Here is a 17,957-nt window from a genome sequence, read left to right as displayed (position 1 = left end):
CCTCTCAGATACAGGAAGAGGGATGGAGAGAAATAGAGAAGAGAGAGAATAATCCAGAGGAATATAGAAAAGGGTGTGGAGAAAGGGTCAGGAGGGTCAAGAGAGAGCGAGAACAAGAAAGAAAGGGAGAGCGATGGAGAAGGGCACACAGCACTGGAGAGATTACCACGGTGACCACACACACAACCTGTTGTTACACTTTGATAATGGATCAGTTCTGTTGAGTATCAATACGACAGCAGGTCTTTCACACACTCTCTAATACAGTGTAGTTAGTTACAGTATAGGCTACATCCTGTGATACTGTGTGTGTGTGTGTGTTTACCCTCATCATTTCATCCAACAGAATGTTAGTGTGACAGATGTAATCATAAACCAGTTGTATAATGTGGTGCAGGCTTTAGATTGGTTTAGAGCAGTGTTTGATGTAGCTAATCTCCATCACCATCTCTGTACTGTAGTCATGTTGTGTTTCTGCTGGCCAAGAAAAGCACACTGTCCTCTGAGACCAGTAGCTCTGTGTTAGATCATACATACCCATCTCTCGCTCTCGCTCTCTCGCTCTCGCTCTCGCTCTCGCTCTCTCGCTCTCTCTCTCATATATCTATATACATATACTGTATATAAACCTGTGGCAAACGCAGCCGGAGGCAGTGACTATTCACTCAGGCCAGTCTTATCGGTGTTTGCAGACAACAAATAATGTCACTAAACTTACTGCCGCGCCAGTTCCAGTTATGCTTTTGACCCGAAAATCATCGCCGCTCCTCAACCACTCTCTCTCTGATGTGGTACCGCGCGCGCTGCGCTTTGGGTCCACTATTATTATCGCCCCTCCAGATTTGGAACGCACCGCGGTCAATGGCTTCCCTCGGGAACGCTCGCGCGCTGTACCATGTCGCTTCTATTCCTGATTAAACCGTTATAAAAACGGATTGGGACCGATGCATGCCAATAACAAACACATCAGAACTAAAACATCCACAAAGACGGACATTTCAGAAGTTAATAACAATAAACTATGTGGGTGTGTCTGTTTGGTCTGTCGACTATTCTCATAAGATATTTGCATGATTGATACAGTTCTGTGGAAGGATTCAGCCCCCCTAGTTCCAATAGACCTACGTTTTATAGTCGATGTTGTAAAACAATAGTCTTGAATTGTTTTTATTTAATTTATTGGCTCTAAAACAATAAGGAGGTTGCGTGCGCGCCACGGGGTGCTACTGTCAGCGCTGCCAACTCTGAGCCCTGAGCAGTTGTCAACAATGAGTTGATGATTATTAGTGATCAGAACAAGTCTGTACAATAGAACATTCTTATAGAGGGTTGTTGTGCAACTCAGAAAGCGGCTCTCGGTTACTCAATTATAGATTAGTCAGAGTGGTGCCCGCAGTTTGGTGTGTGCGTGTGTGATATGGAAGGGAGAGAGAGAGGGAACGATAAGAGAGAGAGTTGTGTAATCTGTCCATTTTGTATCGCTCTTTTTCTCCCCTTCAGGCCCCCCGGCTGCCAGACGTCACACCAGTTTAAAACAAGGACAAAAAAAGTTGTCGGGTGAACGAGAGAAAAAAAACTCTGAACCCTTTCCCGATCCGAATCCAGGGAGGAGTGGGTGAGTGTGACAGAACGAGGGGGACCGAGAGAGAGAGCACGCGAAGGAACCCTCTCTCACAACCACACAGAAGACACAACGATTGTTCTGTCTATCACCGAAAGGAACGGATAATAACTCACCCCGGGAATCAACAAAAACACATATACGGTGGTCAGAAAGTCGTTACCGGAGGGGAAATACTTCAGGGCGAGGCCACCGAGAGAATGCGTCTCAGGTTTCTGTGCAGGTAAATTGGGGGGACTCTACTGACCGATAAGCTGCTCCACGCTTTCATGTGTGCGAAAGGTTTCTAACCAAATTGTATTTCAGTGGCGATGTAGCCTACAGTAAGTGTAGTAGTGTACAGTAAGTATATGTTATCTACACGCATTTAAAACTATTGAAAAGTCAACTGTTGTGAATAAAGATCCCGTGTGTGCTATAGCATATAGGTGAAGCGTACACGCGCATGTGTTGCGTTGCATGGGCACGATATGTAGAATGAATTTTCCCTCGGGCTGGGGTTGAGGTTAAAACTCACTATGTCTGGGCAGATTTAGTAACAGTTCCCACTCTCCCTCCCTGTCTTTCCTCTCTCGCTCTCTCTCTCCGTTTTTATTCTACAATGTGCCACTGTAAAGAGAAACGTGGACGCGGGTAGGGGGTCGTTAGTTCAGGCTGAGCGGATCTGTTGTGTCAGGCTGTGCGGGACCTTTGTCTGTGGTTTTGGGATAATTGTTTAGTCTAGTGTGGGCCTGGGGACTGTGGGGAGGGTTTCAGTCCGAGGGGAGACGGTGGCGGTACACACATTGGAGAAACTGCACCAGTCACAGCGGTCACATGTGGCCTGCGGATTTGTGATTGCGGTGATGTTATGGGATTGTGGTGTGTCTTCACAGTTCACACAATAATTGTGTTGGTGCATCTCAAATTATCTACTTTAGCCCAGTGCGCATGCGTCCGCGTCCTGAGTTTGTATATATAAAAGCACTTTAAAGGAACCTATAATCATGTGACCAACATAAACCAACACCAAAGCCGCAGGCCCCTCTCTCCAAGTCTCAAACTATTGAAACAAATGTACATGATGAGTTGGGATTGCGAGTGATTGCGTTTGGATGTGGGCTTGTGTGTTTAAAGCCACAGGGTGTGGACAGGTGGGAGGAACAACACGGCTGATGTTTGGGCGCATTAGTTTGTTTGCACCTTCTCGGCGCGGTCAGATTGATTGAGATGTATGCCGCTGAACCGCTGCTGAACCGCCAGGTCAAATAAACAGTTATTTCTGAATTCACACGCGGCGCCGGGAAAAAACGACGCATGGTGTGAACCTCTAATATAGCAAGGTCAGGAACATTCGAAAGAATGTCAACTGAACTGCTGAGAGTTAGTTTTACAGTATGTCCTATAATGAAAGAAACATTACGCACGGTGCTTTTACTCATGATAGAACGTTTATTAAACAGCTACTAGACAGGCTCTGGACTGTTAGGGAAAGAGAAGTATGTGTTGACTATTAAATGATATCGTTTATGAAGCTACTGAGGCGTTTTGATAGTCTTAGTATATGAGGATATACAGTGCATCCCCATAATACATCCTCTGTTAGGAAAGTCATCATATCTGCTTCTGTTTACTAAACCCCTCTTCACTCTTCCTCTCTATCCCCGTCATCGTTTTATCTCCTCTCTCTCTCTTCCCTCCCCCTCTCTCAGGATTTATGTGCTGTGGGGTTTTGTGGCAGTCACATCCTCTCTGACCAAGGCTGAGAAGAAAAAGGTGAGTAGTGGTTTTACCATAGTGATGGTGATTCGAGGCGATTAGTGTCTGTAATCGTAGTTTAGGGTCCTGGTGGATTAGCCCATGAAAGCCTGTAGTGAGTGGTGCACCATCTCACTGTGTGAGCACCAGTGGTCATTTCTGGCGCCGGGTCAGTGGCCGTGAGTCAGTAATGGTCTTGGCTCTGTGGCAGCTGTATTTTTGTGATGTCACTCATTACCCAAGTCCCCTGGTGGCGGAGTGGTCCCCTGACACAGAGACAGAGACAGGTGTGGCCGTTATTTGACCTATTGTAGCCCTGGACATGCTCAGAAATAGAACACACACACAGAGGGACACCTACTATTACATACACATACAGGCATGTACGCTCTTTCTCTCAGAGTGGTGGTGCGCAGACTCAAGTTTTGGTTTTTGCTGAATGGAAACAGTTGTTCAGGTCTCTCTCTAGCTGTTCTGCCAACCAGGCAAGGACACACACGGACACACACGGACACACACGGACACACACGGACACACACACACGGACACACACACACGGACACACACACACACACACACACACACACACACACACACACACACACACACACACACACACACACACACACACACACACACACACACACACACACACACACACAGAGAGAGAGAGAGCTCTGAGTTATGAAATGAGAAACATTTAAACAGATCCACAGAGGAACACATCAAAGCCTTGCCTGTTACACACGCACATGCACACATAGCACACTGCGTTCAGCATGCCAGGCCAGAGCTGGCTGTGCCACAGCACTTCCACAAGGCCATCCATCCATATTCCACACAGTTGATGATTTTATTCCTCAGTTCATAAAACTGCTTTAAAGCTACTTAGCTTAGACGTCTTCTATTTCCTAGCCCGCTGAACAACATCCAGGGATTCTGGCACTGAAACTTTGACACCAATTGAAGGCAGATTTGCTCAGGCAGGGGCCAACAGAACTAGAGAGGCCTGTCTAGGAAACACTTGAATATGTTTGTTACATGTTTACTACATGTTTATCCAACAAGCTCTCACAGTCTCACGTCAGAATTAGACGTTCATCCATGTTTCTCAAACGTCAATCCATGTTTCTCAAACGTCAAACTTCAAAGATGTTCCAAATGTCAAATTTCAAAGTGTTTAAGGGTAAGTTTAGGCATTTTTTTTATTATTTTTTTTTTAATGTTTTGTTAACCCATCCTCCACCCCCCTCTTAGGAAGACAAACATATATATATATTTTTGTACAGCTTTTCTGCTATGTATACATACATTTTACATATACATTTTACATACACATCTTTCATACACATTTTACATACATGGTACTTTTATATAAAGCAATCATATAACAATAATACATTACCAAACAAAAAGCTATTTAATCCCACCCCTCAGCCACTCTCAGCCCATCCCACCTATCACCCTCATTTGGTTTCCATGTGCCATATATTTTTCAATTGTGCTGTGATGTTTACATACATTTTGAATCTTTCTAATTCTATAGTATCCACAGATTGTGAGCTAAAGATGAAAGCCTTTCCTACGAGTATTATTATGTTATTTATTTATTCAAAATCGCCCCAAAACCGCTATTTGTAAGGTTAATTTTAAATTAATGTTGTGATTTTCTTCACCATTCCTGAACCTGTGACCAGAAACAAGCTACATAGGGGCAATACCAGAATAAATTATGTAGTGATTCTGTCTCATCGCAGCAAAATCTACAGAGCTGAGATTGTTGTATGCCCCATATATAAAGCATTCTGTTGGTGGTAAGAATTTTGTATAATAATTTAAATTGAAAAACTCGAAGTGTTGTTTTTTGTACCAGTTCATAAACCATGTGCCGTGGAATCGGTACATCTAAATCTCTTCCCATTTATTTTGCTACCTGTATGGCACAGCTGTCAACATTTTTGGCCTCAAATGAAACTGGTATATTTTCTATTTATGCCAATTCCTTTCAGCCAATTTGTGTCTTTAATTTATGGCAGGCAAACAAGTTTGTTACCTTCTCCCTTTTCCACTTGTCTCCTCCATATTTGTGGTAATGCTGCAATCAGTTTGTTGTAAGTTTGGATTGAGCAGACATTCTCATATATTTTCAATAGCAGCTATTGAAAATATATGGGAATGCCTGCTCATAACTACACTGTTTTTATTCATAATATCATTAATAAATATAATACCATTTTTTTTTTTATCCATAAAGAATGTGTTTTTATTCATCAGTATATTTGAGTTGAACCATAACATTTGTTGTAATATTTGTTCTACCTTTTTTCGAGAATAAAACTGAAATTGTAACCAGCTTTGTATGGCTTGTTTAAGAAAGGGCGTTACTTTAAACAAAATGTCATTTTCAATTACAGAAAATTACAGCTTCTTGGAAATTAGAAGTTGTAATCTGTATAAAGGTAAAAGGACAATTTTTGAACAAAGGATGAACCTTTCTTAATAATCTACTGGAGAACCATTTTGGGTTTTAATATAACTTATGTATGAGTAAAGCTTTTAGTAAGAGGTTTAAAGCTTTAATATTTAATAATTTTAGCCCCCCAAACTCATATTCATTACATAAATAAGCACGTTTAATTTTGTCTGGCTTAGCATTCCAAATAAAATGTAATATTTTTTGCTCATATGATTTAAAAAACGACTCGTCTGGAGTAGGCAGCGCCATTCGTAAGTAAGTAAACTATGTTAGGACCAAAGAGTTAATCAATGTGATTTTTCCATAAATAGACAAGTGTTTGCCTCTCCATGGTTGCAGAATCTTTTCATTTTTGCTAACTTTTTATTGAAATTGATTGTGGTAAGTTCATTTATATTTTTTGTGTTGTGAATACGAAGTATGTCTAATTCACCATCCGCCCATTTTATTGGTAAACTACAAGATAGTGTAAACACTGTGTCTTTTAACGATCCAATATGTAATATGGTACACTTGTCATAATTAAGTTTTAGTCCAGAGAGGCTAGAAAAGTGATCAAGATCTTCATTGAAACTGTGCAGGGATCCAGATTGCGGACTTAAGAAAAAACTTGAGTCATCAGCGTACATTGACACTTGTTTTTATCCCCTGGATTTCTAACTCCTTGATGTTCTTGTTGGATCTAATTTTAATAGCTAGCATTTCAATGGACATAATAAATAGATATGGAGACAACGGACAGCCTTGTTTTACTCCTCTTAAAAGCTCAATACTCTCTGAGAAGTAACCATTATTTACTATTTTACATCTGGGGTTGCTGTACATAACTTTAACCCATTGTATAAGAGATTCACAGAAATTAAAGTAATCCAGGCATTTATATATACATTCTAGTTGTTCTTTATCAAACACTGTTTAAAAATCTGCTATGAAGACCAGGCCTGGTGTCTTTGATGTTTCATAATGTTCAATTGTTTCAAGTAATTGTCGTATATCATCCAAACCTGTCTGATCGGGATGAACAATATCTGGTAAAACGTTTTTATTCTAGTTTTTTAAATGGACTAGATCTTTATACTTACCACCAGGGTCCTGTTTTAGTAGTAATGAAATCAGACCTTCTTGTTGAGTACCTGAAAGTCTACAAATTTTAAATATGCTAATAATGGAGAAATTAAAACATGCTAATAATGGATCTTTGAGTACACCAAAAAAGGTCTGATATACCTCTACTGGTATACCATCAAGCCCTGGTGTTTTTCCAGACTGAAAAGATTATATTGCCTCAAAAAGTTCCTCTTCTGTAAGTTGGCCTTCACACAGGTCTTTCTGTAAATTAAATATTAATAATAATTATTATTATTATTATTAGGAAATACATCTTTACAGTTAACATCATTCAGTGGAAATGGAGGAGACTGAAAAGAAAACATTATGCTTAAAATATTTTGCTTTCAAAATATAATTTGGTGAATCATGGATGACTCCATAATTTGTAACGAGTTTCTGTAAATTCTTTTTGGTAACATTTCTATGATAAAGATTCAAGAAAACACTTTTCCATCCAATTCGCTTTATTCTTGTAAAACATTACACTTGATCGTTCTTGAATAAGTACCTCCAATTCTTTTTGTTTTTTCTCTAACCAATTTTGTGCCTCTTTAGGCATTAACTCTGCATTTTTAAGGTTAGAGTTAAGGTTTGGGATAGGCTTAAAAAAAAACTTCAAAAACAACTTTCTATCACTGGATTTCAACATGCAACCTTTTGCATCAGAGGCAGACGCCCGTCCACAACACCCTAGCACCACCCTTGAATGTAACAGCGCTCACTGTTGCCCCTTGTGGCTGGTTCCCACATCATCTCCCGACGTCCTCAGACATGGATGGACGTCTAAACTGACTTGTATCACGGGTGACCTGGCTGATTTATCATATGTCTGATGTGTTTTTGTGTGTTCGTGTTCCAGGCGACGGGCAGAAGATCTCGGCAGGTGGACAATAGTCCGGACGGGGTGTGGTCTGCCTGGGAGGAGTGGTCAGGATGTTCTCAGAGCTGTGGAGTGGGCGTGTCACAGAGAACCAGAAAGTGTGAAGCCCCTCCCCGTCCTCTAACTCCTCCTCTCTCCCACTCTCCTCCAAACTGGGGGGGTTCATCGTTCCTCCCAAGGAGGGCCGGGGGTCCCAACCATGGCTCTGTCATCTCCGCCATCCGCCCCTTCTACCCCCCTCATTACTCTAGCAACCAGCCATCCCAGTACGGGGGAGGAGGTGGGGGAGGGACAGAGAGACAGCCAGCCCCCTTCTATCCCCCCTCACTCCCATCATCCAATCAGAACCCAGGACTGTCTCTCTATCGGGACACTCCTATAGGAGGAGGGACAGGAGCTGTGCCAGCGCAGTCCTCCAATCCCACGTCTCCCCTCTATCGCCCGGAATTCTCATCACCCAATCAGGAACCAGGTTCTGTTTACCGTTCCACCTCATTTCCTGCCCCCCCATCCAGCTACAGCCAACCAGCACAGGCCGCCCGCCGGCCAGCCAATCCTGGAACAGGGAGGGTGGGAGGAAGTGGGAGCAGAAGGTCAGTGTTGCCCAATAGGGGGGCTCTGCCTGCTAGTAGGTGAGTATGATTGGATGATGGTGTTGGCAAGGAAACTGTTTACTGTAGATGTTGTTTTAGACGTCATGTAAATGTTAAGACGTTGTTGTTAAGGTGTTAGTAGTATGAGTTGAGTCATTCGGTTGATGTGAGTCATGGTAGTGTGAGTTGCTGTGCCATTAGATCACTAGTTCTGCTCAATATCATGACCTCCATACAGATAGACTCCTTAGGGCTCTCACTCTCGTGTGCTCTGCCTCTAACTCTCACTGTAGGCTGTAAGCTCTTGGCTCCAGTTGTGGAGAATGTCAATCATTTTAAGAGCAGATAAGAGTTCTGTCATCATGTGTAATATTTCCCTGTCTAATCCCCCCTCTCTCTCTCTCTCTCTCTCAGGTCCTCTTCTATCCGTCCGGGTCAGTTTGGTTACGGCAGGGTTCCCTTCTCTCTGCCATTACACCGGCAAAACCGGCAGGCCCGCCACACTGAGCACGGCAATGCTACCATAGCAACCCTGGTACTAGAGACCGAGGGGCAGGAGGGAACTGTTGTTAACATTGACCAAATGGACAGACCCGGAGATGGAGAAGAGAAGAGGAGGGGAGAGAAGGAGAGGGAGGGAGGCAAAAACCACAAAGGGAACAAGGGAGAGAGGGAGCATGAGAGGAGAGAGGAGGAGAGGAAGACAGAGGGGGAGAGTACGGAGTCACCTGTCGCTAAGGCATTGCTAACAACAACCATAGCTAAACCAGAAAGGAATGGACAGAGGGACACGGACACTCACAGACAGATGGACAGACAGAGACAAGCTGCTGCGGAGCGAGGGAGGGAGAGAGGGAGAGAAAGAGAGAGAGTGCCCTCGACCCTCCCTCACTCACACAGGCCATCTCCCTTCCAGCCCAACCACGACAGAATCATTGACAGACACGCCCCTCCTCCCCTCCCCCCTCTGCCTCACCCCTACTCCCCCTCTCTTTCTCACCCCTACTCCCCCCCTCTCCACCACTCCTCCCCCCATCACAGAGAGAGAGAGTCCCCCTATGGCTTCAACCCTCAGCTCCAATCCCCTCACCCTGGACCCCCCCAACCCAACATCTACCCCCTGCAACATCAGCAGCATCCCCACCCCCTGGCCGAGGGGGAGACAGGGGGACAGAGATTACCCCCCCAGAACTACAGGTGTTCGGGAGCAGAGCATAAGTATCGTCGGTGCTTCTCACAGGTAAGAGCTAACTAGGAGGTGGTTCTCACCAGTAGTAAACTAGGAGGTGGTTTCTGTATGAGTGTATAGTTAGTAACACCAGTAGTTAACTAGGAGGTGGTTCCTGTATGAGTGTAGAGTTAGTAACACCAGTAGTTAACTAGGAGGTGGTTCCTGTATGAGTGTAGAGTTAGTAACACCAGTAGTTAACTAGGAGGTGGTTCCTGTATGAGTGTATAGTTAGTAACACCAGTAGTAAACTAGGAGGTGGTTCCTGTATGAGTGTAGAGTTAGTAACACCAGTAGTTAACTAGGAGGTGATTCCTGTATGAGTGTATAGTTAGTAACACCAGTAGTTAACTAGGAGGTGGTTTCTGTATGAGTGTATAGTTAGTAACACCAGTAGTTAACTAGGAGGTGGTTCCTGTATGAGTGTAGAGTTAGTAACACCAGTAGTTAACTAGGAGGAGATCCTGTATGAGTGTAGAGTTAGTAACACCAGTAGTTAACTAGGAGGAGGTTCCTGTATGAGTGTAGCGTTAGTAACACCAGTAGTTAACTAGGAGGTGGTGCCTGTATGAGTGTATAGTTAGTAACACCAGTAGTTAACTAGGAGGTGGTTCCTGTATGAGTGTAGAGTTAGTAACACCAGTAGTTAACTAGCAGGTGATTCCTGTATGAGTGTATAGTAAGTAACACCAGTAGTTAACTAGGAGGTGGTTCCTGTATGAGTGTAGAGTTAGTAACACCAGTAGTTAACTAGGAGGTGGTTCCTGTATGAGTGTATAGTTAGTAACACCAGTAGTTAACTAGGAGGTGGTGCCTGTATGAGTGTATAGTTAGTAACACCAGTAGTTAACTAGGAGGTGGTTCCTGTATGAGTGTAGAGTTAGCAACACCAGTAGTTAACTAGGAGCTGGTTCCTGTATGAGTGTATAGTTAGTAACACCAGTAGTTAACTAGGAGCTGGTTCCTGTATGAGTGTATAGTTAGTAACACCAGTAGTTAACTAGGAGGTGGTTCCTGTATGAGTGTAGAGTTAGTAACACCAGTAGTTAACTAGGAGGTGGTTCCTGTATGAGTGTATAGTTAGTAACACCAGTAGTTAACTAGGAGCTGGGTCCTGTATGAGTGTATAGTTAGTAACACCAGTAGTTAACTAGGAGCTGGTTCCTGTATGAGTGTATAGTTAGTAACACCAGTAGTTAACTAGGAGCTGGTTCCTGTATGAGTGTATAGTTAGTAACACCAGTAGTTAACTAGGAGGAGGTTCCTGTATGAGTGTATAGTTAGTAACACCAGTAGTTAACTAGGAGCTGGTTCCTGTATGAGTGTATAGTAAGTAACACCAGTAGTTAACTAGGAGGTGGTTCCTGTATGAGTGTATAGTTAGTAACACCAGTAGTTAACTAGGAGCTGGTTCCTGTATGAGTGTATAGTTAGTAACACCAGTAGTTAACTAGGAGCTGGTTCCTGTATGAGTGTAGAGTTAGTAACACCAGTAGTTAACTAGGAGGTGGTTCCTGTATGAGTGTATAGTTAGTAACACCAGTAGTTAACTAGGAGGAGGTTCCTGTATGAGTGTATAGTTAGTAACACCAGTAGTTAACTAGGAGGTGGTTCCTGTATGAGTGTATAGTTAACAACACCAGTAGTTAACTAGGAGCTGGGTCCTGTATGAGTGTATAGTTAGTAACACCAGTAGTTAACTAGGAGCTGGTTCTTGTATGAGTGTATAGTTAGTAACACCAGTAGTTAACTAGGAGGTGGTTCCTGTATGAGTGTAGAGTTAGTAACACCAGTAGTTAACTAGGAGGTGGTTCCTGTATGAGTGTAGAGTTAGCAACACCAGTAGTTAACTAGGAGCTGGTTCCTGTATGAGTGTATAGTTAGTAACACCAGTAGTTAACTAGGAGCTGGTTCCTGTATGAGTGTATAGTTAGTAACACCAGTAGTTAACTAGGAGGTGGTTCCTGTATGAGTGTATAGTTAGTAACACCAGTAGTTAACTAGGAGCTGGTTCCTGTATGAGTGTATAGTTAGTAACACCAGTAGTTAACTAGGAGCTGGTTCCTGTATGAGTGTAGAGTTAGTAACACCAGTAGTTAACTAGGAGGTGGTTCCTGTATGAGTGTATAGTTAGTAACACCAGTAGTTAACTAGCAGGTGATTCCTGTATGAGTGTAGAGTTAGTAACACCAGTAGTTAACTAGGAGGTGGTTCCTGTATGAGTGTATAGTTAGTAACACCAGTAGTTAACTAGCAGGTGATTCCTGTATGAGTGTAGAGTTAGTAACACCAGTAGTTAACTAGCAGGTGATTCCTGTATGAGTGTAGAGTTAGTAACACCAGTAGTTAACTAGCAGGTGATTCCTGTATGAGTGTATAGTTAGTAACACCAGTAGTTAACTAGGAGGAGATCCTGTATGAGTGTAGAGTTATTAACACCAGTAGTTAACTAGGAGCTGGTTCTTGTATGAGTGTATAGTTAGTAACACCATTAGTTAACTAGGAGGTGGTTCCTGTATGAGTGTATAGTTAGTAACACCAGTAGTTAACTAGGAGCTGGTTCCTGTATGAGTGTATAGTTAGTAACACCAGTAGTTAACTAGGAGCTGGTTCCTGTATGAGTGTAGAGTTAGTAACACCAGTAGTTAACTAGGAGGTGATTCCTGTATGGGTGTATAGTTAGTAACACCAGTAGTTAACTTGGAGCTGGTTCCTGTATGAGTGTATAGTTAGTAACACCAGTAGTTAACTAGCAGGTGATTCCTGTATGAGTGTATAGTTAGTAACACCAGTAGTTAACTAGGAGGTGGTTCTTGTATGAGTGTATAGTTAGTAACACCAGTAGTTAACTAGCAGGGCATTCCTGTATGAGTGTAGAGTTAGTAACACCAGTAGTTAACTAGGAGGTGGTTCCTGTATGAGTGTATAGTTAGTAACACCAGTAGTTAACTAGCAGGTGATTCCTGTATGAGTGTATAGTGTTGTGGAACATCGTCTCAGAAATATAACACTTGTAAGAACTTGTGAAATCAAATAGACTTTTTAATACAATTTGTATAGCAAGCCGGAATGTCCCGCGGAACACACACCGCTTCCCAGCCCCGGCTCCAACATTTATACACAAATAGCATATGGGTCCACCCCATATGCAAATAAGCATACTTCCCCTAATTCTTCCTGCCATCATTATCTTTTTAGTTCAGGCTTCCTGCTTGTTCACGCCTACTAACGCCCATTATCTGCTTTCAGTTAAATTATAATAGTGGCCAGACCCGTGCTTGTCTTAAAAATAATATATGTTCATCTATCCTATAAGCCTATGACTCAACCCTGTATTTAACTCAGTGCCCCAGCATGTTCTCTGGTATGTGTCCTTATTGGAATTGGCAGACTATGTGTCTCTTCTATCATTAGTGTCCAGTTGCCTTAGGCATATTTCTCTGGTATGTGTGCTTTTAGTGGAATGGGTAGACTATAAGTCTAGTGTGTCCAATTGTTTTAGGCGCCTATTTGTCTGGTATGTGTGCTTTTAGTGGAATCAGCAGACTATGTGTCTCTTCTCGTCATGTGGTCTGCCACTTCAATGTTCAGCTGTCCTATGCCTCCACATGCCATCCATGTGTCTCATTTTACTCCTACAATCCCTCCTCTGGGGCTAATCAGCCACATAAATCATACAAATATGACTTTGGGATAGTAAATGAGAATACCTATGATAAACAAGAAAATACAAAAACAGAGTAAAACACATAAACCAACTGGACCAAACATCTCCAAATGATTAAAACTAAAATAGGAGTAAAAGATCCAATTAGAAACATTAATGAAAACCTAACTAGACCAAACATCTCCAGTTTGCATAAGAGTAAAAGATCTAATTAGGTGTAAAAATTAGAAAGATATAATATTACATATTTGATGAAGCATGAGCGTGTAGGTACTTAGCCTTGCCTGTGTTTATCTCAGTTATGTGAAAATTAAAAATTAAAAAATTAAAAATAATACAATGAGTATAATAATAAATGAATATGAGAAAATCAGAGACCTACATGCAGTTACAAAAGAAAATTGACACAACATCATTCTAAATTTAAGCATTTCAACATGATCCTCCCTTGCAGACACCTCTCTAATAAAGTGATATCAATGATACCAACCTTAGTTAGAAGATTTAAGGACATGGTCCGTAGACACTTGTAACCAGAATACCCTCTGTCACCTAACATGTTCTTGAAATTAACCTAGTTTTTTAGAAGGCATAACTAGCTTTAATTAAAGGAAACCAGATATATTCATTGATATACATATCTAAAAATTCAACCAAACATACAAAAACACAAGGCCTTAAGCAAAAAATAGATATACTAAAATCCTTACATAGGTGCACAGTCCTCATCCTTACAGATACTACAATCTCCTCTTTGACATTTCGCGCAAAACACGGGGTCTCCGTGATGGTCATGGCCTTCCACATTAAATTTTGTGCACCACTTGCACTTACGGCGCAAATGACACTTTTTGTAGACATGTACAAGTAGACATTCGCCTGAATTTGGGAATACAACATATACAGGTAGACCATCCTTACGAAAATCATGGCAAGCATAACCACCTCCCCGCACCACTCCATGTAGACAATTTGGATTACCAAACGGGCAGTCTAGAGGTCCACCAACCGCATTGCATGGCTGTCCATTTTTGTCGGTATACAGGCCTGGGCTACCCGGTACAGGATCAATCACCACAGGAGGGTCATCTCTCCTTACAGACATCTATTTAACTGTTGTCTGAACCACAATTGACTTTACCAAGGGTATAACACAACAAAATGCAATACCCAGAGCCAATAACCCTCCTCCCAACATGATAGCCATCCTAGCAAACATAGCTCCCCACTTTCCTAATGCTAAATCCAACCAATCCCAAACATGAAAGTCAAACCCAGCATTTGCCTTAACCTCTGCTCGTAAACCTTTAAGTTTAGCCATAGCGATTGCAAAGGATCCATTAGCCGCAGTGTTATTGGAAATAAAGGTGCAACAATCATCCCCAAACATAACACAAACTCCACCCTTCTCCGCTAAGAGCCAATTGAGAGCCTGTCTATTTTGCCAAGTCATTTTACTGGTAGCCTGTACCTGTTCCCCCAACGCTGTTAGATCCGAGTCAGTATAGTTAATGAATCTCTGTTGGTTGTAGTATATATAATTAATCCACTCTAAGTTTTTATTTGGTCTTATCCACAAAAATATAGATTCAAATCCTAATTTAACCTCATCTCTGGCCTTGAAATCCCTAGGTACACCTCTAAGCAGTCCAATTGCATTAAGGTATACCTCAGGATCCTTCTCATAAGCCCTTTTAACTCTAGGATTAACATAGTCATCATGGGGTGATTTAATAATGGTAACCTGTTGAATTGTTCTAACTAAGGCACAAAGACCAATCCATTCATTATGCAATACATTCAACAATTTGTTTTTTCCACACATCCAGAAACTATTCATTATCAACCCTTTATCATTATTTCTACAAACTCCCACAGTCTCTAGCACCCAAATAATATCACATTCTACAGTGGTGTTTCCTACATCAATTCCTTCGGTGTTATGGCTGTAAAAACATTCATATTTTCCTTTAACCACGGTACCTCTGTCTAATTGAGGTCCATTTGATTCAGTTCTAATGATATAGGCAGCACAATCATTATCTCCCAGCATGGTCTTATTCAACATAGTTTTACCCCTAGTGCTTACCCAGAGCAATCCTATATTCTATGTCACACAAGGGAATAGAATACTTTCTATTGGTACAATGGTCATTTTTCCAACTTACACAGTTTTTAAATGATGACAGTTCAGAGACTATTACTATTACTACTACTATCACCTTTGTCTAAAAGATCAGACAAAGGTGATTTTCTACACAAAATACAATTGTCCATTCTGTGTTTGTTCGCCATATACTTAGCCCATTTGTACCACTCGTTCTTCACTACTTCTTCTCGTGTGCTGTCCTTGAGTGGTTCTAATATATCTAATTCTGTCGCTTTTTCAATGTTCTTATCTTGAGGTAGATCATTAGAGTTTATCAGAAAGTTCCAAATGTCAGTAAAAAATTCTCCTGACTCTGATGTCTCAAGTTGCTTTGTGGATACGGTGGTCTGCTTGGTAAGGGCAGTCGATGTCATCTTAGTGGTAGCTACTGTGGTCGTCACAGCAGCCGCCACCCTTGTTGTTGTCACAGGTTCTTCCTGTTCAGGTGCAGGGGTAGGATCAATCTTAATGACCGTGGTGCTACTCCCTTCGGTCACTGTTGTTCTTGTTATTTCAACTATTAATTCTTCACCTTCAACTGGTTCAATCTGATTCATGATGAGCACCCTCTCGTCTTTTTCTTTGATTAATGTCAGGTCACATCCTTTCGGATCCCAAACGACTTGTCCCTTTGTTTGGTGATGTGTCCATCCACAGAGTGCCATCTCCGGTAAGGGTTTGATCCTTATGATTGAGATAGACTTCAGTTCTCCTGCTTCTGTTATAAGTTGAGGTGGAACAGAGATTCTAACCTTGTCAGTCTTTTTGGATTGTTCAGCTGATTCCTTTCTTCTCTTCCTGCTTCCACCATACATCTTGATTGTGCATTAGTCTGTTGTTTCTATACTAGCATTCACTGTTACTTCTGTTATGTCAATGTCATTATTCTTTTGTTGTTCTAACATCAATTGTCTGTAAAGGAGGCCATTCAAAAGTTTAAAAGTCAATTGTGGGGAAATCCCCATTTTCTTCAGCTTGCGGGACTTTTCCTCCTCTTTCTTCACCTGAGGCTCCCTCCTCAGGCCGGACTTAGCTTCCATCTGGAAGGGTTTCAATTTTTAGGGAAAAGATGTTCTCATTCTGTTCCTTGTGAGGCCTCTCCTCCTCTTCTGGGTGCATTAGTCGGTGCACTTGTCGTATTTTGGCTTTCACTTGATTTACTGTTTTCTTGGCTCCTCCCTGGTGAATCAGCATCCTCTGTGTCTTCATCTCTATATGGTTGTGTCCTTCTCTCTGTTGGGACTCAGGTGCAGTGGTTCAGATGGTACCACGTCTGGCTTCCTTTCACTTGGACGGCCGTTCTTGTTGCTTTGGCCACCTCATAGGGTCCTTCTCTCCTCGGTTGATCCCACTTCCTCCGGAACACTCGAACGTGGACTAGATCTCCTGGTATCACTGGGAGAGGTCCTTCTGGTCCCCTTGGATCATCAGACGCAGAACCTCTCGTCCTGGTTCAGGTTTCTGCCTACTTTCTGTGAGGCATTCATACTTAGAGACTTATGGCCTCTGTTCTATGATTGCACCATACATCCTCTTACTTCCATCACTCATCACACAACAAACTGACATTCCAGCTGAAGCTGGCGAACCCCTCTCCTTCTGGTTTCCTAAACATAAGACTTGGAAAACGACAAAACATAACAGCATTGACAATGTTATGTGTTATGCATAAATATATTCATGCAAACTGAAATCTGAGACCATGACAATTCCCACTCTCTCTTCACCCGACTCTATGCCTCCAGGATACTTTTCTGCTGGACTCCACAAAAATAAAAGCCCTAAAAAGCTTCCTCATGCTTCCACCCAGTCTTCCCCTTTCGGCCCCAGGTTCTGAGAGGTGTTCCCAAATCATGTCATTTTTTACTTAGTTTCCCATCTGCTCCATTTCAACTGACAATCATGTGCATAACCTTAATCAACATTATCTCTTCTTGAAGTAATTCAACACTGTATATGCTTTCACATCAATTCATTTAACATGTTTGTTTAGAGTACAATATCCTATCATCTATACCCTATCATCCATTCTTTTTCACATGATGCATTAAAAAATAAAACAAGTAGCCCCCAAACTCAACCCAGTATGTCTATAGTGGAATCTAGTCTTTCTCTCTCTCTCTCTCTCTGGTCCCACGTCCTCTGTCATGGTGTTTTCAAGCTCACCCATTATTCAGCTGGACCTCACTTCTCGTGAGACTTATGCACCCACCAAAGAGAGACATGAAGATCTTTACCACTGCAGTGTTGTAAGAAGTATACCACCAGCCTGGTGTATCTTGATGTACACTCAGTCTCCAGAATGCAGCCCAAGCCCTTCCATTTCTGGCTGTTTTTTCCTGAGGACATACACACTAACACATGGGTTATTTCCTGACAACAGACTTTCTTCTTATAGCAAGATCACTAAATCTTAATTTTTAATAACAGCCCTATGTAACCATTCTGCCTCAAATACCTGGCCTCCTGCCACAGAAATATTCATAATGATAGTCA

The 17,957-nt window shown here is 42.0% G+C and overlaps 1 protein-coding gene across 1 annotated transcript; it reads left to right on the top strand.

Annotated features, from left to right (window-relative positions):
• The first annotated feature begins 1,390 nt into the window (after positions 1-1,390).
• Positions 1,391-9,687, top strand: LOC120031480 (max-binding protein MNT-like). The gene is made up of 4 exons (XM_038977257.1): positions 1,391-1,844; positions 3,313-3,376; positions 7,804-8,456; positions 8,832-9,687. The coding sequence occupies exons 1-4, from the start codon at positions 1,822-1,824 to the stop codon at positions 9,670-9,672; spliced, it is 1,581 nt and encodes a 526-aa protein (XP_038833185.1). The 5' UTR covers positions 1,391-1,821; the 3' UTR covers positions 9,673-9,687.
• The last annotated feature ends 8,270 nt before the right edge of the window (positions 9,688-17,957 follow it).

The sequence above is a fragment of the Salvelinus namaycush genome, chromosome 37 (assembly GCF_016432855.1).
Source record: "Salvelinus namaycush isolate Seneca chromosome 37, SaNama_1.0, whole genome shotgun sequence".
Taxonomy (NCBI): Eukaryota; Metazoa; Chordata; class Actinopteri; order Salmoniformes; family Salmonidae; genus Salvelinus; species Salvelinus namaycush.
The sequence above is the reverse complement of the archived record's forward strand: the minus strand, read 5'-3'. Positions and strand labels throughout refer to the sequence as shown.